The following is a 24,138-nucleotide window of genomic DNA, read 5'->3' as shown; positions in this document are numbered from 1 at the left end:
TCTTTATCCATTCCTCTGCTGATGGACATTTAGGTTGCTTCCATGTCTTGGCTATTGTAACTCGTGTTGCTAGGAACATTGGGGTACATGTGTCTGTTCCATCCAGCAGGGGTGTGGGGACAGAAGGGAGAGGCTCAGCTGGAAAGGGAAGAAGGAAGTTTGGGGAGAACTCTCCAGAAAGAGGGCACAGGGAAGAATACAGCCTGCCCACCAAAATACCACCACTTTTACATGTTCCAAGTTCACGTCCACCATCCCTGTTTTCCACATGCCACCACTCACGCAGCCCTGCAGCTTGAAAACTGCAAGCACAAGACTCAAGCCAGGTTTTTCTGGGTCCAGAGTACTGCCTCTGGAGAAACAAAAGGCAGTCAGACCGCAGACAGCCTGTGAGGCTGTCTGGTCACTGGGCCACTCCAACAGGCTGGAAGTGCCCCCATCAGATGATGAAGGCAGACTTCTGTCTCCTCTGTGAGGCGAGACAATGTGGGTCGGAGAGTTAGAGGTGTCCGGTAATCAACCCCTCTCCTCTGGGCACCTCTTTGGGGTCTAGGCTGGAAATCGGGCCCCAGAGCCTCAGGTGGGCTCCGCCGGTGCTCTGGTGTCCTCTAGTGGCCATCCTCTAGAACGCCAACTCTCAGGCCTTCTGCCACCCTCTCCAGCACATCTCCCTCTCCCTTTCCTGCCACATCCCAGACCAGAAGAGCTCCTGCCAAGGTGTGTTGCTCCCTAGAGGTGCTGATGGGTTGGACCAGGTTCCTGAGGCCATGCCCTGGGGTGATCCCAGGCTGCTGGGCACTTTTCTTTTTTTTTAATATTTTTTTTATTTTTTGCTTTATAACAAATTTAATCAGTTATACATACGAATATGTTCCCATATCCCCTCCCTTTTGCGTCTCCCTCCCACCCTCCCTATCCCACCCCTCCAGGCGGTCACAAAGCACCGAGCTGATCTCCCTGTGCTATGCGGCTGCTTCCCACTAGCTATCTACCTTACGTTTGGTAGTGTATATATGTCCATGCCGCTCTTTCACTTTGTCACAGCTTACCCTTCCCCCTCCCCATATCCTCAAGTCCATTCTCTAGTAGGTCTGTGTCTTTATTCATGTCTTACCCCTATGTTCTTCATGACATTTTTTTTCTTAAATTCCATATATATGTGTCAGCATACAGTATTTGTCTTTCTCTTTCTGACTTACTTCACTCTGTATGACAGACTCTAGGTCCATCCACCTCATTACAAATAGCTCAATTTCATTTCTTTTTATGGCTGAGTAATATTCCATTGTATATATGTGCCACATCTTCTTTACCCATTCATCTGATGATGGACACTTAGGTTGTTTCCATCTCCGGGCTATTGTAAATAGGGCTGCTATGAACATTTTGGTACATGTCTCTTTTTGAATTATGGTTTTCTCAGGGTATATGCCCAGTAGTGGGATTGCTGGGTCATATGGTAGCTCTATTTGTAGTTTTTTAAGGAACCTCCATACCGTTCTCCATAGTGGCTGTACCAATTCACATTCCCACCAGCAGTGCAAGAGTGTTCCTTTTTTTCCACACCCTCTCCAGCATTTATTGTTTCTAGATTTTTTGATGATGGCCATTCTGACTGGTGTGAGATGATATCTCATGGTAGTTTTGATTTGCATTTCTCTAATGAGCAAAGATGTTGAGCATCCTTTCATGTGTTTGTTGGCAGTCTGTATATCTTCAGTGGAGAAATGTCTATTTAGGTCTTCTGCCCATTTTTGGATTGGGTTGTTTGTTTTTTTGTTATTGAGCTGCATGAGCTGCTTATAAATTTTGGAGATTAATCCTTTGTCAGTTGCTTCATTTACAAATATTTTCTCCCATTCTGAGGGTTGTCTTTTGGTCTTGTTTATGGTTTCCTTTGCTGTGCAAAAGCTTTGAAGTTTCATTAGGTCCCATGTGTTTATTTTTGTCTTTATTTCCATTTCTCTAGGAGGTGGGTCAAAAAGGATCTTGCTGTGATTTATGTCATAGAGTGTTCTGCCTATGTTTTCCTCTAAGAGTTTGATAGTTTCTGGCCTTACATTTAGGTCTTTAATCCATTTTGAGCCTATTTTTGTGTATGGTGTTAGGGAGTGATCTAATCTCATACCTTTACATGTCCCTATCCAGTTTTCCCAGCACCACTTATTGAAGAGACTGTCCTTTCTCCACTGTACATTCCTGCCTCCTTTATCAAAGATAAGGTGACCATATGTCCGTGGGTTTATCTCTGGGTTTTCTATCCTGTTCCATTGATCTATCTTTCTGTTTTTGTGCCAGTACCATACTGTCTTGATTACTGTAGCTTTGTAGTATAGTCTGAAGTCAGGGAGCCTGATTCCTCCAGCTCCATTTTTCGTTCTCAAGATTGCTTTGGCTATTCGGGGTCTTTTGTGTTTCCATACAAATTGTGAAATTTTTTGCTCTAGTTCGGTGAAAAATGCCAGTGGTAGTTTGATAGGGATTGCATTGAATCTGTAGATTGCTTTGGGTAGTAGAGTCATTTTCACAATGTTGATTCTTCCAATCCAAGAACATGGTACATCTCTCCATCTATTTGTATCATCTTTAATTTCTTTCATCAGTGTCTTATAATTTTCTGCATACAGGTCTTTTGTCTCCTTAGGTAGGTTTATTCCTAGATATTTTATTCTTTTTGTTGCAGTGGTAAATGGGAGTGTTTTCTTGATTTCACTTTCAGATTTTTCATCATTAGTATATAGGAATGCCAGAGATTTCTGTGCATTAATTTTGTATCCTGCAACTTTACCAAATTCATTGATTAGCTCTATTAGTTTTCTGGTAGCATCTTTAGGATTCTCTATGTATAGTATCATGTCATCTGCAAACAGTGACAGCTTTACTTCTTCTTTTCCCATTTGGATTCCTTTTATTTCCTTTTCTTCTCTGATTGCTGTGGCTAAAACTTCCAAAACTAGGTTGAATAAGAGTGGTGAGAGTGGGCAACCTTGTCTTGTTCCTGATCTTAGTGGAAATGGTTTCAGTTTTTCACCATTGAGGACGATGTTGGCTGTGGGTTTGTCATATATGGCCTTTATTATGTTGAGGAAAGTTCCCTCTATGCCTACTTTCTGCAGGGTTTTTATCATAAATGGGTGTTGAATTTTGTCGAAAGCTTTCTCTGCATCTATTGAGATGATCATATGGTTTTTCTCCTTCAATTTGTTAATGTGGTGTATCACGTTGATTGATTTGCGTATATTGAAGAACCCTTGCATTCCTGGAATAAACCCCACTTGATCATGGTGTATGATCCTTTTAATATGCTGTTAGATTCTGTTTGCTAGTATTTTGTTGAGGATTTTTGCATCTATGTTCATCAGTGATATTGGCCTGTAGTTTTCTTTCTTTGTGACATCCTTGTCTGGTTTTGGTATCAAGGTGATGGTGGCCTCGTAGAATGAGTTTGGGAGTGTTCCTCCCTCTGCTATATTTTGGAAGAGTTTGAGAAGGATAGGTGTTAGCTCTTCTCTAAATGCTTGATAGAATTCACCTGTGAAGCCATCTGGTCCTGGGCTTTTGTTTGTTGGAAGATTTTTTATCACAGTTTCAATTTCAGTGCTTGTGATTGGTCTGTTCATATTTTCTATTTCTTCCTGATTCAGTCTTGGCAGGTTGTGCATTTCTAAGAATCTGTCCATTTCTTCCAGGTTGTCCATTTTATTGGCATAGAGTTGCTTATAGTAATCTCTCATGATCTTTTGTATTTCTGCAGTGTCAGTTGTTACTTCTCCTTTTTCATTTCTAATTCTATTGATTTGAGTCTTCTCCCTTTTTTTCTTGATGAGTCTGGCTAATGGTTTATCAATTTTGTTTATCTTCTCAAAGAACCAGCTTTTAGTTTTATTGATCTTTGCTATCGTTTCCTTCATTTCTTTTTCATTTATTTCTGATCTGATTTTTATGATTTCTTTCCTTCTGCTAACTTTGGGATGTTTTTGTTCTTCTTTCTCTAATTGCTTTAGGTACAAGGTTAGGTTGTTTATTCGAGATGTTTCCTGTTTCTTAAGGTGGGATTGTATTGCTATAAACTTCCCTCTTAGAACTGCTTTTGCTGCATCCCATAGGTTTTGGGTCGTCGTGTCTCCATTGTCATTTGTTTCTAGGTATTTTTTAATTTCCCCTTTGATTTCTTCAGTGATCACTTTGTTATTAAGTAGTGTATTGTTTAGCCTCCATGTGTTTGTATTTTTTACAGTTCTTTTCCTGTAATTGATATCTAGTCTCATAGCATTGTGGTCGGAAAAGATACTTGATACAATTTCAATTTTCTTAAATTTACCAAGGCTTGATTTGTGACCCAAGATATGATCTATCCTGGAGAATGTTCCATGAGCACTTGAGAAAAATGTGTATTCTGTTGTTTTTGGATGGAATGTCCTATAAATATCAATTAAGTCCATCTTGTTTAATGTATCATTTAAAGCTTGTGTTTCCTTATTTATTTTCATTTTGGATGATCTGTCCATTGGTGAAAGTGGGGTGTTAAAGTCCCCTACTATGATTGTGTTACTGTCGATTACTCCTTTTATGGCTGTTAGTATTTGCCTTATGTATTGAGGTGCTCCTATGTTTGGTGCATAAATATTTACAATTGTTATATCTTCTTCTTGGATTGATCCCTTGATCATTATGTAGTGTCCTTCTTTGTCTCTTCTAGTAGTCTTTATTTTAAAGTCTATTTTGTCTGATATGAGAATTGCTACTCCAGCTTTCTTTTGGTTTCCATTTGCATGGAATATCTTTTTCCATCCCCTTACTTTCAGTCTGTATGTGTCTCTAGGTCTGAAGTGGGTCTCTTGTAGACAGCATATATATGGGTCTTGTTTTTGTATCCATTCAGCCAATCTGTGTCTTTTGGTGGGAGCATTTAGTCCATTTACATTTAAGGTAATTATCGATATGTATGTTCCTATTCCCATTTTCTTAATTGTTTTGGGTTCGTTATTGTAGGTCTTTTCCTTGTGTTGTGTTTCTTGCCTAGAGAAGTTCCTTTAGCATTTGTTGTAAAGCTGGTTTGGTGGTGCTGAACTCTCTCAGCTTTTGCTTGTCTGTAAAGGTTTTAATTTCTCCATCAAATCTGAATGAGATCCTTGCTGGGTAGAGTAATCTTGGTTGCAGGTTTTTCTCCTTCATCACTTTAATTATGTCCTGCCACTCCCTTCTGGCGTGTAGAGTTTCTGCTGAGAGATCAGCTGTTATCCTGATGGGGATTCCCTTGTGTGTTATTTGTTGTTTTTGCCTTGCTGCTTTTAATATGATTTCTTTGTGTTTAATTTTTGACAGTTTGATTAATATGTGTCTTGGCGTATTTCTCCTTGGATTTATTCTGTATGGGACTCTCTGTGCCTCCTGGACTTGATTAACTATTTCCTTTCCCATATTAGGGAAGTTTTCAACTATAATCTCTTCAAATATTTTCTCAGTCCCTTTCTTTTTCTCTTCTTCTTCTGGAACCCCTATAATTCGAATGTTGGTGCGTTTAATGTTGTCCCAGAGGTCTCTGAGACTGTCCTCTGTTTTTTTCATTCTTTTTCTTTATTTTGCTCTGCAGCAGTTATTTCCACTATTTTATCTTCCACCTCACTTATCCGTTCTTCTGCCTCAGTTATTCTGCTATTGATCCCATCTAGAGTATTTTTTTTTTTTTTTTCCGTACGCGGGCCTCTCACTGTTGTGGCCTCTCCCGTTGCGGAGCACAGGCTCCGGACGCGCAGGCTCAGCGGCCATGGCTCACGGGCCCAGCCGCTCCGCGGCATATGGGATCCTCCCAGACCGGGGCACGAACCCGTATCCCCTGCATCGGCAGGCGGACTCTCAACCACTGCGCCACCAGGGAGGCCTTAGAGTATTTTTTATTTCATTTATTGTGTTTTTAATCGATGCTTGATTCATCTTTAGTTCTTCTAGGTCCTTGTTAACTGTTTCTTGCATTTTGTCTATTCTATTTCCAAGATTTTGGATCTGAGAAATAGAATCTTGGATCATCTTTACCATCATTATTCTGAATTCTTTTTCAGGTAGACTGCCTATTACCTCTTCAGTTGTTATGTCTGGTGGGTTTTTATCTTGCTCCTTCTCCTGCTGTGTGTTTTTCTGTCTTCTCATTTTGCTTATGTTACTGTGTTTGGGGTCTCCTTTTTGCAGGCTGCAGGTTCGTAGTTCCCGTTGTTTTTGGTGTCTGTCCCCAGTGGGTGAGGTTGGTTCACTGGGTTGTGTAGGCTTCCTGGTGGAGGGGACTAGTGCCTGTGTTCTGGTGGATGAGGCTGGATCTTGTCTTTCTGGTGGGCTGGTCCACGTCTGGTGGTGTGTTTTGGGGTGTCTGTGGACTTTTTGTGATTTTAGGCAGCCTCTCTGCTAATGGGTGGCGTTGTGTTCCTGTCTTGCTAGTTGTTTGGCATAGGGTGTCCAGCACTGTAGCTTGCTGGTCGTTGAGTGAAGCTGGGTCTTGGTGTTGAGATGGACATCTCTGGGAGATTTTCGCCGTTTGATATTACGTGGAGCTGGGAGGTCTCTTGTGGACCAGTGTCCTGAAGTTGGCTCTCCCACCTCAGAGGCACAGCACTGACTCCTGGCTCCTCAGTTTGGGATGATTTGTTGTCCATTCATGTATTCCATAGATGCAGGGTACATCAAGTTGATTGTGGAGCTTTAATCCGCTGCTTCTGAGGCTGCTGGGAGAGGTTTCCCTTTCTCTTCTTTGTTCTCACAGCTCCTGGGTCTCAGCTTTGGATTTGGCCCCGCCTCTGCGTGTAGGTCGCCGGAGGGCGTCTGTTCTTCGCTCAGACAGGACAGGGTTAAAGGAGCAGCCTCTTCGGGGACTCTGGCTCACTCAGGCCGGGCGGGAGGGAGGGGCACGGAGTGCGGGGCGAGCCTGCAGCGGCAGAGGTCGGCGTGACGTTGCACCAGCCCGAGGCGCGCCGTGCGTTCTCCCAGGGAAGCCGCCCCTGGATCCTGGGACCCCGGCAGTGGCGGGATGCACAGGCTCCCGGAAGGGCGGTGTGGACAGTGCCCTGCGCTCGCACACAGGCTTCTTGGCGGCGGCAGCAGCAGCCCCAGCGTCCCACGCCCGTCACTGGGCTCCGCGCTTTCAGTCGTGACTCGCGCCCGTCTGTGGAGCCCCTTTAAGCAGCGCTCTTAATCCCCTCTCCTCGCGCACCAGGAAACCAAGAGGGAAGAAAAAGTCTCTTGCCTCTTCGGCAGCTCCAGAGTTTTCCCGGACTCCCTGCCGGCTAGCTGTGGCTCATTAGCCCCCTTCCGGCTGAGTTCCCGCCGCCAGCCCCAGTCCTCTCCCTGCGCTCTGACCGAAGCCCGAGCCTCAGCTTCCAGCGCCGCCGGGGCGAGCAGACAAGCCTCTCGGGCTGGTGAGTGCCGCTCGGCACCGATCCTCTGTGCGGGAATCTCTCCGCTTTGCCCTACCCAGGTATGTGGGGAGTTTCTTGCCTTTTGGGAGGTCTGGGGTCTTCTGCCAGCGTTCAGTAGGTGTTCTGTAGGAGTTGTTCCACGTGTAGCTGTATTTCTGGTGTATCCGTGGGGAGGACGGTGATCTCCGCGTCTTACTCTTCCGCCATCTTGGGGGCACTTTTCTTTTGTCCACATCTCTAGCCAGCTGCCTGCCACTGGCCGAATGAGAAATTTGCAATGAGGTGGGCCCATGTCTGGGATGCTCCTGAGGAGGCCCACCCATGGGAGGAGGGTCCTGTCTGTCCCGCCCTCCGATGGGTCCCAGGCTCCAGGCGGGAAGCTCTCAGCCAGTGTCTGAACACAGGACGCTGCGTCCTCATTCTTTGTAAACGCTTGGAGTTACCTCGATACCATTTTTAAAATGGATCTCCCAGTCGGTATATTTATGAGATAAAGAATTTCCCTCATTAAAATTTAGGAACAACATATTATTAGAACGAGCAGGAAGACACAGGATGCTCCCAAATGATCTATTACTTGGAGGATTTAAAAATTCTAATGAGAAAACACTCACTCTCTTCACCCTCTTGGGCATCAGCACAAGGCAAGAATTGGCTGCACTCTTTATCCCTCTGATTTCTCCAGAACCTTTCCTTCGAGGAGAAATCTCTGGACTCTGCGGGGACTGTGAGTGGTGACAGTCAGCTAACTCTGAAACTGAAAAGCTGGAGGAAACAAGACAGGCGAAGGAGATGAGAAGTGGTGACAGGGAACAGCAGGGGCGTCATGTTCAGTCTAAGGCTGGGAGTCTGGGTTAATCTCCAGTGAAGGTAAGGGCGGCCAGGAGCTGACCCCACTGGCCTTGTCACATGGGGTGGGGATGGGTGATAGCCAAACTGCCATGGCCACTTTCAGAGAAATAAAGAAGAGTGAGAGGGCACCCCCGGGAGCCAGTTTGAAAACGGTCACTGTTGTGAAATAATAAGATGCACTTTTCAGAAAAGTGAAGACTATTCTCTTGGTTCTCAAAGACTTGCAAATACTGTGTGTTCTACCGGAGGCATGCTGAAGCCCCCAGCCTTTGAGGGCAGAAATGGGAAGTAATCTGGGTTCAAAACAATCCAGCACTCACTCCTTGAGGGTGTTGAGGACGACCAGTGTCCACCCCTCGGGTGCTATGGGGCCTGAAATCCCCTTATCACCTGGGATGGGAGGAGCCACGCAGGTACCCCAATGGGCAGCAGGGGGCTTGGCTGGTGGGCTACAGACCATTATCAGATACATGATTTGCAAACATCCTGTGGCCTTTTAGATGGTGGATTATCCTTTTCTTTTCTCCAAGAGATCCTAAACCTCTGTAGGGCACTTCATTGCACTTAGAGGGAGAGGAGGAATGAAATCAGGCTGGCAGGTGTCCAAGGCCAGTGCAGCCCCTAGGGCTGGGGAGGGAGGCAGGAGGAAGGGCTGAGAGTTGGCATTAGAGCAGAGGGCCACTAGAGGGTGCCAGGGCACCAATGGAGTCCACCTGTGGCACTGAGGCTGGATCTCCAGGCTCGGAGGTGAGAGGAACAGGTGGAGAAGGCTTTCTGCTTTCCATAGCTTGAAGGTATTCACAGCACAGCGCTTAGAATGAAGGCATAGGATGCCACAATCCACAGGAAGGGGGCCAGTGTCAGGAAACCTGAGATGCTCGCTCCAGCTCCCTACATGACCCCCACATAACCATAGAATAGCCCTACAAGTGGAGTAAACTCACAGAAGTAATTGTCGATCTCCCTGCTGCCAGGGCAGAGAGGCAGAGGGGCTGCGAGGGCCAGAGTGAAGGCAGAGAACGAGAAGCCACTGAACTAGGCTCCAGGCAGTCATACAACCAGCTGCTCATCAGGGCAGGGTAGCGAAGGACGTGGCAGATGGCCAAATAGTATCATGGGACGTGGCAGACAGTAGCAGGCACTCAACTGCAGTCAGTGAGACAAAAGAGTAGAACTGGACCAGACGGTGCCCAGCGAGATGGTTTCCCACCCATCCAGGAAGCTCTGCAACAGCTGAGGCACGATGTTTGAGGTATAGCCAATCTCCAGCAGGGAGAAGTGGCAGAGGAAAAAGTACATGGGTGTGTGAAGAGTCCGACTGGAGGCCACAACCAGCACGATGAGGTTGTTGCCCCCGACTGTTACCACATAGACGACCAGAAAGAGGGTGAACGGGAGAAAGTCCAGGTGTTGCAGCTCCTCAAAGTCCTCTAGGATTAACCAGGTGGTCTGGTTCTTGCTGTCGCTACTGGGCTGCTTTCTCATCTAGATTTGTCCTCAAGAGAACAGAGGAAGGTAATATTAACGAAGACTGTATTATGACCACACATCATGTTTGGCTTATTAATTTATTCATCAAGCAAGAACTGGGTACAGGTTTTATTGTCTCCTGTTTATAGAAGTGAAACTGAGACGCAGTAAGTTTAAGTCGATTTTCAAGGTCATTATGGTGGAGTCATGATTTCAACCCAAGTTTGCTTGACTCCAAAGCTCCTCACTACTATCCTACAGTGCTTTTTTTTTTTTTTTTTTTTTTTTTTGCGGTATGTGGGCCTCTCACTGTTGTGGCCTCTCCCGTTGTGGAGCACAGGCTCCGGACGCGCAGGCTCAGCGGCCATGGCTCACGGGCCCAGCTGCTCCTCGGCATGTGGGATCTTCCCGGACCGGGGCACGAACCCGTGTCCCCTGCATCGGCAGGTGGACTCTCAACCACTGTGCCACCAGGGAAGCCCCTACAGTGCTTTTTGAAATCCTTTCTGAGTGATAGAAATGTCCATATCAGAGAGCAGTATAGGGCTCTTCCAACCAGCTATTTACCTGACAATCTTCGCTGAGCATCAGCAGGAGAACCATCCCTGGTAAACTCTTCTGGAAGGGTAGGAAGAGGGCCCAGGACTCCTTGGGAGGTGGTCCTGCTCTAGGTCTTGCACATTCCTGAAGCAGTCACTCATCTCAGACTATTTTCCCTTTCCAAGAAAATGAGACTTGGAAATCCTGACAAAAAATGTATGTCATCTACTCCATGAGAGATGCCATATAGAAAGATCTGAATTAACCTAGATCCCACTCTCCTGGGAAGCCATTCTTTTTCCTTGGACAAGTGCCCTGGTGACTGTTGGTAAAGCCATTTTCAAACTTTGCCCAGTCTCTAATCAGTCTGCTGGAAGCTGGGGATACTTTCTTTTTCTTGATTCTCCTGCCTTATGTTCCCTATACAGGCCAAAATGTTCAGCTTATCTCACCTAACTGTAGATTCTTTAGAAATTTCTACCCTGGTTTGTTTTCTCTCAGTTATTGCAGGAAGATAATACCAACACACAGGAAGATCTTGATAAGTACTTGTGGAATATATGAAAAAATAAATGAATTAGTTATAATAAATTTCCAATAGCAAATTGCCATGGAAAATTTCAGCATCTGAAATTAATGCTTGGGCTAGAGAAAGAGACATTTAAATGATTACCAAGGGAGAAGGAATCTCTGGTCCCTCCCCTAACTGAGGGAATATTGGAATATTGTTACTCAGAGCTTGAGATGGAACCATGATTAAAATTGTAGGTGGAAGTCAAAGAGATGAGTGTGTGTGTGTGTGTGTGTATGTGTTAAGCTGAAGAAACCAGAAAGCCCAACACAATATAGAGTTTTCTCATTTTTAAAGTTAAGAAAGATGACTTTCCACATTGGCAGATGGCAGCAAGAACACAGGGTTTTTGTGTTCTTTTCCTGGTCCTACCTGTTCTTCTGGACTTGAGCTTACACCATGCAGACACACATTGGTCACATGGGCGGTACAGACATAGAGCAAATAGAGTACTTTCATATGTTTTTGAACATATTTTGTCTTCTATGTACTAGTGACTTCTTAAAGAACTAGGGAGAGACTTGAAATGGGAGTGGAATAGGACTCCGGATTTAGCAGAGAGATGGAGCAAGGGAAGAAGCTAGTAAAACTAACCAAACCAACAAACCAGTCAACTGACCCAAAACGTTTCAAATCTGAGACTGGTTCTCCTGTCACTTAGCTGCCTTGTGAATAAGCCCTCTGTGTGCTGCAAACCTCAGTGTCTCAGCGTTTTGGTTGCTGCCCATCAGGCAAAACCAAGCTGGTTCAGTAACACTAGGACATCAGGAGTTCACAAGTGAATTCATCTAGAGAACTGACAAATTTGTCAAAGAGAGTTGGATTTTGGATCTTTTTTTTTTTTTTTCGGTACGCGGGCCTCTCACTGTTGTGGCCTCTCCCGTTGCGGAGCAAAGGCTCCGGACATGCAGGCTCAGCGACCACAGCTCACGGGCCCAGCCGCTCTGCGGCATGTGGGATCTTCCAGGTCTGGGGCACGAACCCGGGTCCCCTGCATCGGCAGGTGGACTCTCAACCACTGCGCCACCAGGCAAGCCCAGCTCACCTTATCTTTGATAAAAGAGGCAAGAATATACATGTGGAAAAGACAGTGTCTTCAATAAGTGGTGCTGGGAAACTGGACAGCTACATTTAGAAGAATGAAATTAGAACACTTTCTAAAACCATAGAGAAAAATAAACTCAAAATGTTTAAAGTCCTAAATGTAAGGCCAGACACTATCACACTCTCAGTGGAGAACATAGGCAGAACACTCTATGACATAAATCACAGCAAGATCCTTTTTGACCCACCTCCTAGAGAAATGGAAATAAAAATAAAAATAAACAAATGGGACCTAATGAAACTTAAAAGGTTTTGCACAGAAAAGGAAACCATAAACAAGATGAAAAGACAATCTTTAGAATGGGAGAAAATATTTGCAAATGAAGCAAGTGACAAGGGATTAATCTCCAAAATTTACAAGAAGCTCATGCAGCTCAATATCAAAAAAACAAACAACCCAATCCAAAAATGGGCAGAGGACCTAAATAGGCATTTCTCCAAAGAAGACATACAGATTGCCAACAAACACATGAAAGGGTGCTCAATGTCACTAATCACTAGATAAATGCAAATGAAAAGTGCAGTGAGGTATTACTTCACTCCAGTCAGAATGGCCATCATTAAAAAAATCTACAAACAATAAATGCTGGAGGGGGTGTGGAGAAAAGGGAACCCTCTTGCACTGTTGGTGGTAATGTAAATTGATACAGCCACCATAGAGAACAGTATAGTGTTTCCTAAAAAAACTAAAAATAGAACTACCATATGATCCAGCAATCCCACTACTGGGCATATACCCTGAGAAAACCATAATTCAAAAAGAGTCACGTACCACAATGTTCATTGCAGCACTATTTACAATAGCCAGGACATGGAAGCAATCTAAGTGTCCATAGACAGATAAATGGATAAAGAAGATGTGGCACACATATACAATGGAAAATTACTCAGCCATAAAAGGAAACTAAACTGAGTTATTTGTAGTGAGGTGGATGGACCTAGAGTCTGTCATACAGAGTGAAGTAAGTCAGAAAGAAAAAAACAAATACTGTGTGTTAACACATATATATGGAATCTAAAAAAAACACACAAAAAAACAGTTCTGATGAGCCTAGGGGAGGTACAGGAATAAAGACACATACATAGAGAATGAACTGAGGACACAGGGAGGGGGAAGGATAAGCTGGGACGAAGTGAGAGAGTAACATTGACATATATACATTACCAAATGTAGAATAGGTAGCTAGTGGGAAGCAATGTATCGCACAGGGAAATAAGCCAGTGCTTTGTGACCACCTAGAAGGGTGGATTAAGGAGGGTGGGAGGGAGACACAAGAGGGAAGGGATATGGGGATATGTGTATACCTATAACTGCTTCCATTTGTTATACAGCAGAAACTAACACAACAGTGTAAAGCAGTTATACTCTAATAAAGATGTTAAAAAAAAAAAGAAATCAGGTTTAGACATTGAGGTAGAGAGAATGACCCCCTGTGTGAAGGAAGCTAACAGCTATTGGCACCATGACGTGAAGCTTGATGCCAGCAAGTTGAAGGAATCATCAGAACTAGTATCCTAGACTCTACTGCTCAAGGACACTGATCCAAAAGCTCAGATCCAGAATCTTGTTTTATAGGCTCTAGATATATACTACTCCAGCCTTAAAGTGCTTGAAGTCCAATCTTCCCACTGGCTTGGGTCACTCTTTTTTTAACCTTCTGTGGCCAACTTTGAAGCTGTCTACAAGTTTATGTTTATGAACAAGTCTGTTACAAGTTATTACTTTTAGGTTTACAATGTGTTATCTGGCTATTTAGTGGTAGTGGTGGTTGGATGTGGGGAGGCTGATAATAGCTCATAGGGTAACTAAATACTGTCATACACACTTTTCAAGTTCTCCATTTTCGTGAAATAGGAAGTCTCTTGGTCCACGTTATATCTGATTCTCAGTCTATGTTGCCATATTCTATCTCTATTCCTGAGCCCTCAGCCACGAACTGGCATATCAAGGAATTCTTCCTTTGTTTCATGCCTGGGTCGACTGGGCAAGTGCCAGCTCTGATCCTGGAACCATGACAAGTGATGATATACACTCCTTTCCCAAATTCTGTATTTCTCTAAGGAGAAGGGGGAGTTGGCCATGGACCCTTTTTGTATTTTCTAATTGCTTCACTCATATTACCCCTGAGGCCTCCTTTGTTCCTGAAGTAGGTTGGGGACATCCTGCTTCCTAGAACCAACACTACAAGAAATAAAGGTATAAACAAAGCCAAATGGGAAACAGGATCATGCTTGTAACTCTCTCTGGACAGGTAAAAATACCTGGTATGATCTAGAGATTCTGGGAAGGAAAGGAATAATGGGGTGAAATTATGGAAGGCAGCTGGCAGGCTAAATGTTTCTTTGTTGGCATGACCAGTCTGTCTTTATCCTCTTCCTGGATGTAGGGCTTGATGCCATGACCCCTGAGGCTTTCTCCACAAATAAAAGGAGGTGAAGTTGTGTGGTGACCCCATTTCAGAATCTTGGGAGCAGCCAAAATGATGTCCTTTGTCTCTCTGCTCCTGGTGGGCATCCTGTTTCATGCCATCCAGGCCGAACAATTAACAAAATGTGAGTTGTTCCAGAGGCTGAAAGACCTGGATGGCTATGGAGGCATCACTTTGCCTGAATGTGAGTTCCCTGCTATCTTGCTTTGTTCCATACTTCATCTTCTTCTGTCTTCCCCACACTTCTCTTCCTCCTCTTTTTTTCCTGTACTTTTAATTCAATTATCTAATAATCCTCTTATCTGCTCATCTGTTTACTCTCTTATTACATTTATTCACCTATCTCTCCTTTCTCCCATTGTCTGATCTTTTTTTGGAACTCTTAATCTTATCAAGATACTCTGTGGTTGGCCATATTTGGAGATTGGCTGGAGAGCCTTTTTCTGTCTGGGAATACAGGTCCTCATTTATGCTATATGTGGACATCCCTGTGATATCTCTTTTTCATCTTTCTTTCAGGGGTCTGTACCATATTTCATACCAGTGGTTGTGACACACAAACCATAGTAAATAACAATGGCAGCAAAGAATATGGACTCTTCCAGATCAATAATAAAATTTGGTGCAGAGACAACCAGATCCCTCACTCAAGGGACATCTGTGGCATCTCCTGTGAAAGTGAGTGACCACTTTTACCATGTTCCTGTGTTTTTTTGGAGCCTACTCCTGGGATAATCTCCTTTTTTGGTGTCAAGCGCACCTCTAACTTCACTGCCTTGGATGCCACATCAACTGTGGGACTTCAATTGATAGTACTGAGTAAGAGGCTGTTAGAATTTTTCATTATCACCAAATCCCCAGACAGTCCCTTAAAGTTCACGGGTAGATGATCTGAGCTGTTTGGGGATCTTGAAGTCTAATACCCTGCATTTTCAGAGTAAGTCAGTCGATGAAGTTGATAATTCTTCTAGAGATGCCCCCAGAGAAGTGAAGGGAGTCCTTACCTAGGGGGAGGCATTACTGTACTGGATTTCTCATATAGAAAGGCAACAGGCATAAGCCTCTAGATCAGAGAATGACCAGGCAAGAGGGAAACTCATTACCTTTCTGGGTAATACTTAGCTCTCTCATTTTTCCCCCTGTAACTCCTGCCAGAGTTCCTGGATGATGACCTTACTGATGACATTATGTGTGTCAAGAAGATTCTGGATAATGTAGGAATTAACTACTGGTGAGTCCCCATTCTATTTTCTACTTTACCCTTCTCCTCCTTATTCTCACCCCTTTAGTCCCAGCACCATTTCCCTTTCTCTCTATTTCCTGGTCTTTTAAGCTAGAATGTAGTCTTCAAAACAAAACTCATCAAGCAGACTCAGGTTTTCAATTTTCAAGCCTCACTCACTCCACTCCTGTTTAGCAATTTTCCTAACAAGTGTTCCTTAATAGAGGGCTGAGACCCAGGATTTCCTTCACCTGGATTTGAATATTTAATTCTAAAGCAAGCCCTTTGTACCACTGCCCTACAATTTTCTTGGAGTTTAAAAAAATGGACCTTACTCCACTAGGTGGCTCAGTGTCCCTTGCCATCTGGCTAGGAAAGTGTAATTTTCACCCATACTCTTCCACCTCGTCCCTCCTGGGGATAAAGCTAGATGGAAGTCTGAACTAAGATCCAGCCAGTCAACTTGCCTTGTCTCTTTCTTCATGATCAGGTTGGCCCATAAAGCACTCTGTTCTGAGAAGCTGGATCAGTGGCGCTGTGAGAAGTGGTGAACGCGTGCTGTCTTTGCTGCTTCTGCCCTCTATATGTTCCTGGAACTCCTCTTCCCTATGGCTACCTCGTTTTGTTTCTTTGTACTCCCTTGAAGCTAATTTGTCTCTGAGCCCTGAGCCCTGTAGTGACATCATTGGACATGCAAGGACTATTCTCCAGGGATGAGTGACTGGTGCTCTGGACTTTTGACCCTTGCTCAGTGCCCCCAGTGGCACTTTCATTACAACAGTGGATTCTACCTCTATCCTGAATAAAGGGCCTGATTTTGAGTGGCTGACTGTATTTTCTTCCTGGAGGGAGAGGGAGGAAATAGGGTGAGTAGGTGGACATGGCCATGGGTCATAGCCACCTTCATCTCTGCTAAAGAGGAAATAGGCTGAACTTACAATAACTCAAAGGTACAGATTACTTTCTGTACCAATTCAATTCAATGAACATTTATTGATCACCGAGCATATTAAAAAGCTATGGAGGGGTACTACATTTGGCTAAAAGCATCTGTTGCCTCAAGAACTGCAGGAAAGATAAGATAAGCATTAATAAATAATTATAATACAAGAAAGAGTGTCATAAGTATCATGGGAGAGGTTAGAAATGTGCCCTGAGTATTCATAAGAGGAAAGATAATTTATATTTGGTGAAGGGCTGTGGGGAAAGGGCTCAAGGAAAGATTCATGACAGAAGTGACATTTAAGCTTGTTTGAAGTTGGGATTTTGACAGGTAGAGATGTAGGATGGGAAAAGAACAGCAAGGGCAGGGGCTCCAAGAATCTGAAATGGGTGACTTGAGGGGGGTTGAGGTATTTCTTTACCCCTGAGATAATGAAATACCTTTCACAAATTGCTGTGAGAGGAACTCTTTCTAAAAAACAATAGATGAGAACAGCTCAGCAATTGAAGAATCTGGACACCTGGGGCCTTTTTGTTGGGACCCTGCACTCCATTACCTCTTCTTGCTGCTTCGCTGGTCTTTAAGGAGGAATTTTGAAGAACTGTATTCTAATTTGATTATGAGAAATGTGAAAGAAGGAGAGTCAGGAGATTTGATTCCTAAAGTCTGTTTCTGTTTCTCATTGATGGTCCAAAGCTGGGTAAGTCATCTCTGTCTCTGGCGCTCAATTTCCTCATCTTTAAGTGACAGTTTTAGTCTAGTAATTTTTCTGAGATCTCTTCCTGCTTTGAGAATCCAGCATTCTAAGACTCCAATTTGAATTACCCTATTTCTGTATTAGCTAAGATATATCTTCTAATTCCCTCCTCCTACTTTCTATACCCACTGGGGCTTTAGGCATTCAGACCATATTTCTCTTGTCCCAGAGACCAGCAGTTCCCAAATGAATCCCCCATGGCCTGTTTAGGGACCTATAGGGCCAGGCAAGGGGTGGACAGGCCATCCCTCTCCTATACTTAATGAAAACAAACTCTCAGGAAATAACTTGGTATTCATCGTATGATTTTAGTTTGAATTTGAACACAATGTGACACATCTCCCAGGGGTATTGCATGCTATTCCCTCCCTAATTATGGGACAAAAGACTTTTCCCCAAGTCTACAGGGTTTTAGGAATAACCCCTGTGCATGGTGGTGTGTGGGAGGGCAGGATTGAAGGGCCACTCCTCCCACTGATCTCACACATTTACTTACTACTTTGCCTCAGTTACACCCTCAGGAAGGTATATGCTCTGGAAAATATAAGGGACCAGCTCCACCAAGTGGGCAGAGCAGAAATGCAACTAAAGCTGGGACTGTTTTGCTCAGCTTCATAGCCCTGGCCTTCATTCTATAGAGAAATATCCTGATCTTGGAAATTTCATCTGTGAATGTACCATATATGAGGCCATGATTTTCAGAGGGTTTTGCTGAAGGAAACTGACAATTGCAGAGAGGATCTTAGCCTGAGGCTCAAAGGATCAACAACAGGTAGAAGCTGGGGAGCTGGCATGGATGTGGTCTTGACTGATGCAGACCTCTCTGCCTTTGGTTAGAAGCAGGACAGAAAACTGCTGTTGTTCTCTTTCAGAGAACCCTCTTGGGAGCTGAATGGGAGGTGGGGTGGTAGCTGAGCATTTGTTCTGCTTTTTCCAACTCCTTCTCCTTCCTCTAGGCCTGGAAAAAGTCCTGAACCAGGCAGGGATTGGAAGTGGCACAGGCTAAGGTGGGTGGTGGAGAGACTCAGGGCAGGGACTGTCAGAGTGCACACGTTTCACCGAGCTCTGTGTGAGGAGGACCCTGGATGGTGTCCCCAAATATGGACTCTTTTTCTCTCTTTCTATCCTGATCTCTCCTTCATGCTACTTTTTCTGTCATCTATATTGTCATGAAGGCAGGAATTTTACTGGACAAAATTGTTTCTTTTCATATGTTCCTTTTCTCACCCCCTCCTTCTCTCTCATTCATTCTTTTTTTTCCACACTAATTGAGAGCATATTAAGTGACAGGACACACTAGACACTGGGGATACAGAATCTGTTAGGGGTTTTGCTCTCAAGACTTACACTTTAGAGGAGGATACTCCCTCCTATTTCCTAGAATCATGCAACAGAAAGGACTCTTCAGACAGATCCATCGTTCATTCCTGCATTCACTCCTTAATCAACAAATAGTTATTGAAGATTTATTATTTGCTATGTTCTATTTAGGTGTTACTTGTTGAGAACAAAGACAGCAGGAGACACACTTATTTTATTTCATTTCTTTCTAAGTTACTCTGGAGTTGTAGATTTTGCCAGAGATTTTTTGGTATGGGAACAAAGGAGGAAGGGATTTCCCAGAATTAAGTGGGATATTTACTAGTGGTCAGATAGGTTGATTTACACTTTGTGCACAGACAAAAGTAAAAGAGTGCAGGAGAGGTAAAAGGGGAGGAGTAGAAAGGACAAGAAATGAGAGGAAAAAGCAATAGCTGTGGAAATGGCTGGTGAAGCTGTGAAGATTTTCTTCACTTTTTTTCCCCAGTTTTATAGAGAGATAATTGACATACATTTCTGTACAATTTCAAGGTATATAGCATGATGGTTTGATGGTTCTCTCTATATATACATATATATATGAGTATTGCAATAGGTTCAGTTACTATCCATTGTCTCAAAATTCCTAATTAGGAAAATCCTGAAAGTTCCCTCTGATGGAGAAAATTTTCACACATTGAGGTATGGGGAAGTAATTTTGGCTTATGCATTGTTCAGCCTGAACTTTGTGTGAACTAGAACAGCGTGTTAAACACACACAGCACATCTGCTTTAACCATTAAGGTAAAGAATGTCTGCTTTGAAGATAAGGATAAAACTCCTTGCTTATGACATCCATATTAACACTCCCTCGAAGATAAGGTTCTCTTCCCAGACACCAGGGTACCGCTGTCTCACTCTGTATATACTAAACCTGTCTCTTTTGGAAACTTGAAGGCATATACCCCTGTCATGTTTGATGTATGTTCTTTGTTCTGATAAGGTATGTGACTATGCTAAAAACCATGCTTCAACGGAGCAGTTTCTCAGAGTTATCTGAGAGGCTGTCTCTTGGGCTATAGTCCTCAGTTTGGCTCAAAGAAAACTCTTTTCTATTCCTAAAAAAAAAAAAATCCATCATCTCATAAAGATACAATGTAAAGAAAAGAAAGAAGAAGAAGAAGAAAAGAAAGAACTTTTCTCCTGGTGATGAGAACTCTAAGGATTTACTCCCTTAACAGATTTCCTATGTATCATACAGCAGTGTTAACTATAGTCATCATGTTGTACATCACATTCCTAGTACTTACACTGGAAATTTGTACCTTTTGGTCACCTTCCTCCAATCCCCCTTCCTCCCACCCTCCACCCCTGATCTCTCGCATGTCTGATCTCTTTTTCTATTAGTTTGGTTTTTCCCTAGGTTCCGCATATAAGTAAGATCATATTGTATTTGTCTTTCTTTGTCTGACTTGTTTCACTCAGCATAATACCTTCAAGGTCCATTCATGTTGTCAAAAATGGTAGAATTTCCTCATTTTTATGGTTGAATAATATTCCATTGCTTTACCCATAACTTCTTTATTCATTTATTCATTGATGTATGCTTAGCTTCTTTCCATGTCTTGACTATTGTAAATAATGCTGCTATGAACATGGGGGTGCAGATTATCTTTTTGAGTTACTGTTTTCATTTCCTTTGGATATATTCCCAGGAGTTGAATTGCTGGATCATATGGTGGTTCTATTTTTAGTTTCTTGAAGATCCTCCATACTGTTTTTGAGAGGATTTTCTTGTGTAGTGACTGGGTTCCCTGTGGATGGGTGCCATCAGTTCTGTGGAGGTTTGCCCATCTCGTTTGACTGGGGGAGGGCATTGGAGTCAGAGGAACTAAGGCTTCTGTTTTGGACAAGAATTCATGCTAAGATAGCTTAGTGGTGATAGCTCTTTCTGTCTCCTCTTCCTTCCCATAACTTTTCCTCCTATTATAAGGAGTCAGTAGAGCCTGACTTAGAAGGTAAGCCTGGGATTCCTGCCCAGTAACCTCCCCAGAGCTTCCTTCCCCTCCTGGTTCTTCAGAACTGTAGATAAGGTGCCTTAGCAGCAGGGTCACCACACTGTACTGCACTGACAGCACTTGCTCCAGGGCTGAGTCGGAAGCTGGAAAGGAATTGAACAAAGGAGTAAACTGAGCTCAGGACAGTGGTCACAATGCTGTTGGCAGCCACAGTCCATCCCATCCCAGACTCTGCAAAAAGTGTCCTCAGAGCTAAACCAACCACTAATGGTAGAAACATCTAGAAATGACTGAATTATCAGTGAGAAGTCCGTCAGTTCTGCCTTCAAATGCCTCCATACATGAGTGATGTTACACGAAACATTACAGGAGCTGCCCCGAGGAAAAAGGAGGTTCTGCAGTATATCAAGTGCTACAGGTCAGAACTGAAAACAATTTCATACATTTCTGTAGCACTTCATACTTTTTAAAGTGTCTTTCCTTAATAGTTATGATGATAATATGAGGATTTTTTTCTCTTCTTTTCCCTATATATACAACTATATGTTCCCACCTTGTGATGATTGTTCCTTATAAAACTGTAGGCTAGTCCAATAATGCTGTCATTCTCCCTAACATTTATGGCTCTGGGAATTACCCCAGAATCACAGCACATTATTTTTTATAATGCTTAGTGGAATAAACATTTGTCCTTTTAGATGCATTTTTCTTTGGCTTGGAAAAGAAACCAAGCTTTGTAAATAAAGTGAGAGATACAAATGTGTGTAGCACAAGATGTGAATCCAAAATAATAAGCGTAACTTTTTGGATGCATCTTGTTGCGTGTCACTGGGGGTATTTCCCAAAGAAGCATTACAGTTGGTTGTTGTTGTTGCGATTGTGCTATTATCATCGGAACATTCTTTGTGGGTTCTGGTGTGCTTGGTTAAAAAGATATTCATTTTACTGTCATTTTTTAGCTTTTAATTTATCCCTCCTAACATTTCTGTGAAGTAGGTGGGAGAAATCTTATCATCCCCTTATGGAAAAGAGGAAACTGAGACAAGGAGAGCTGAAGAGATTTGTCCACAGGCTCAGGTGAGCTCTCCTGGACAATTCCTTATCCTTTCCCACCCCTGACTTCACTTCAAGTAACAAGCAGGTGAAAAAAGTATAGAGCAATTTGTGCAAATCCATCTCCAGTTCACTAGTAGAGAACACAGACCATTAGTTATTGTTTCCTGGTAATCAAGGACTCATCAACTAGAGCTGTTTATGTTTGAGAGAAACATGGTAGAAAAGAGCATGAGGGCTTCCCTGGTGGCGCAGTGGTTGAGAGTCCGCCTGCCGATGCAGGGGACACGGGTTTGTGCCCCGGTCCAGGAAGATCCCACATGCCGCGGAGCGGCTAGGCCCGTGAGCCATGGCCGCTGAGCCTGTGCGTCCAGAGCCTGTGCTCCGCAATGGGAGAGGCCACAACAGTGAGAGGCCCTCATACTGCCAAAAAAAAAAAAAAAAAAAAGAAAAGAGCATGAGGTTTCAAGTCAGTGAGACTTGGTTTACATTATGGCTCCATTCTTAGCTTGTTCTGGGAACTTTGAGAAAGTACCTGGTTACTCCTGAAACTCAGGTTAATATCTGAAAGTGAGGTTAATAATATTTATCTTGTGGTGTGACACATACTAAAATTGAGCTTGATTGTGTAAAGATGTTGTTGTATAGTAGGTGCCTAATAAATATTTACAGCACAAATAAGCTTTGGAGACATCATCTTCCAGTAGGAAAGAGAAATGGCATCTGTTTCAAGGATGATGTGTTTTATTTTTTTGTCTAACCCTGAATAAAAGTCTACCAAAGGCTCTCTGATTTCCTTCTGAGGACCGCCAAATCATAGGTTAATGAAAGTATGAAAATCTTTACTCCTTGTACAAGCTCATTTTTTAGAGTTAGACAATTGGGCCCTCAGAAAGAAAATGGATTTAAAAAAAAAATAATTCACACATCTAGTCCACAGCAGAGCCAGAACTAGAACCCAGGCCTTCTGAATTCCAGTACAATTCTTTCCTGCTACCTTGCACTGCTCTGTTCTACAGACCAAGGTTACTTTAGAGTGAAAAATACCCTACATTTACTTTCCAGAGGTGTAGCAATGACATACCTGAAAACTCCTGAACCATAAACGATGGTGACCACAAGAAAATGAGATGAGCAGGTAGAGAAGATCTTGCTCTGACCCGTGGCAGAGTTGATCCCCACAGCTGTCATGATACGGGTGTAGGATCCCAGCAATAGGACAAGGGTACCAAGGCCCAGGACCACCATGGTGGTCAGGATGGAGGCAATGTTAACGTAGGGCTCAGAACAGGCCAACACGAACATTGGGGGAAGCTCGCAGGCAAAACTGCGAATGAGGTTGGGGCCACAGAAGTGATGCTGAGCAAGGAGGATGGTGTTAACAAGGCCCATCCCCATTCCTATGGCCCAGGTTGCTCCCATGAGGCCAGTACACACCTTCTTCATAGCCACCACATACAGCACTGGGTGGCACATGGCCTGGAACTGGTCACAGGCCATGACTGAAAGAAGGCAAGCTTCAGTGGCCCCGGAAAATACGACCAAGGAGATCTGGGTGAAACACTCAAGGAGGATTATAGCCTTCCACTTGGAAAGAAGGTTCTCTAGCAGCTTAGGAACTATGATTGAGGAATAGAAAGCATCCAGGAAGGAGATGTGACTGAGGAAGAAGTACATGGGGGTGCAGAGATGGCAACCAGTCCTGATCACCAGCAGCATCAGCAGGTTTCCTGTGAGGGAACCCTGTAAATCACCAGTAATATTACAAATAGTACTACCTGGATCTGAGGGTTGTTGAGTAGTCCTAGGAGAACAAACGCAGTGACTGTGGTTATGTTGCCAACTTCCATGGAACATTTGAGTTTCCCTTCAGAGGGACAAGAACAGAAAAGAATGCTCAAATGTGTTATGAGTTCCAGAGCATGGCTGGGGATGAGGCATTATGAATAAAGCTGTAGGGATGACCCAGGACAGATCATGTAGCAGAGGCAACCTTGTCATGTCAGACCTCATCAACCCTTCCCAACTCAGGGCAATAATCTATTGCCTAAGGTGGAGAAGTGGGAAGGAAGAGTGTAGAGAATCAAACCTGGAAATGAAGGAGAAGAGAAAAGAGATTATTCAGACTGGAGAAGGAAAGGAAGGGAGTTGGAAATAGACTCCAGAGCACTGAGAAGTTCTCTTCTTCAGTTCCAAAAGGAACTGAGTTCAAACCACAGGAAGGCTTACTGGCATAGTGAGTAAGCAATAAACATTTTGGCTGACCATCTGGCTGATAGACCACGATGCATGTTTGAATGATTGGTAGAGGTATTGTGACACCTGATGATGGCACAAGACCTTTCTCTGTCACTGTAAGTTCATGAATAAGTCACTTGGGTTTCTCATTAAAAAACAAACAAACAAACAACAATCTGGGAAAGCTAGATGGTTTATAAAGTTCTTTTCAGCTTAGAAATTCTAAAGGTTGGGGGACA

General features: G+C 43.6%; 2 protein-coding genes and 1 pseudogene across 3 annotated transcripts; 1 reads left to right on the top strand and 2 right to left on the bottom strand.

Annotated features, from left to right (window-relative positions):
* Window positions 1-8,936: 8,936 nt before the first annotated feature.
* On the bottom strand, window positions 8,937-9,740 carry LOC309811939 (olfactory receptor 5V1-like; annotated as a pseudogene). Its single transcript has one exon. The product of its transcript is annotated as an olfactory receptor 5V1-like (transcript).
* A 4,680-nt stretch (window positions 9,741-14,420) lies between these two features.
* On the top strand, window positions 14,421-16,142 carry LALBA (lactalbumin alpha; the record flags this gene model as incomplete). Its single annotated transcript, XM_082635308.1, has 4 exons — window positions 14,421-14,553; window positions 14,889-15,047; window positions 15,525-15,600; window positions 16,082-16,142. 4 exons carry the CDS (start codon window positions 14,421-14,423, stop codon window positions 16,140-16,142), a joined length of 429 nt encoding a protein of 142 aa, XP_082491434.1.
* Window positions 16,143-20,601: 4,459 nt separating this feature from the next.
* OR5BS1 (olfactory receptor family 5 subfamily BS member 1) lies at window positions 20,602-23,511 on the bottom strand (the record flags this gene model as incomplete). The annotated part of the gene is given in 4 exon segments (XM_082635307.1): window positions 20,602-20,670; window positions 20,672-20,751; window positions 22,720-23,403; window positions 23,406-23,511. Coding segments are annotated over 4 exon segments (939 nt in total).
* Between the last annotated feature and the right edge of the window lie 627 nt (window positions 23,512-24,138).

The sequence above is a fragment of the Mesoplodon mirus genome (genome assembly GCF_964341445.2).
Source record: "Mesoplodon mirus genome assembly, chromosome: 11".
NCBI classification, from domain to species: domain Eukaryota; kingdom Metazoa; phylum Chordata; class Mammalia; order Artiodactyla; family Ziphiidae; genus Mesoplodon; species Mesoplodon mirus.
Note: the sequence above shows the minus strand (reverse complement) of the source record. Positions and strands in the feature narration are given on the sequence as shown.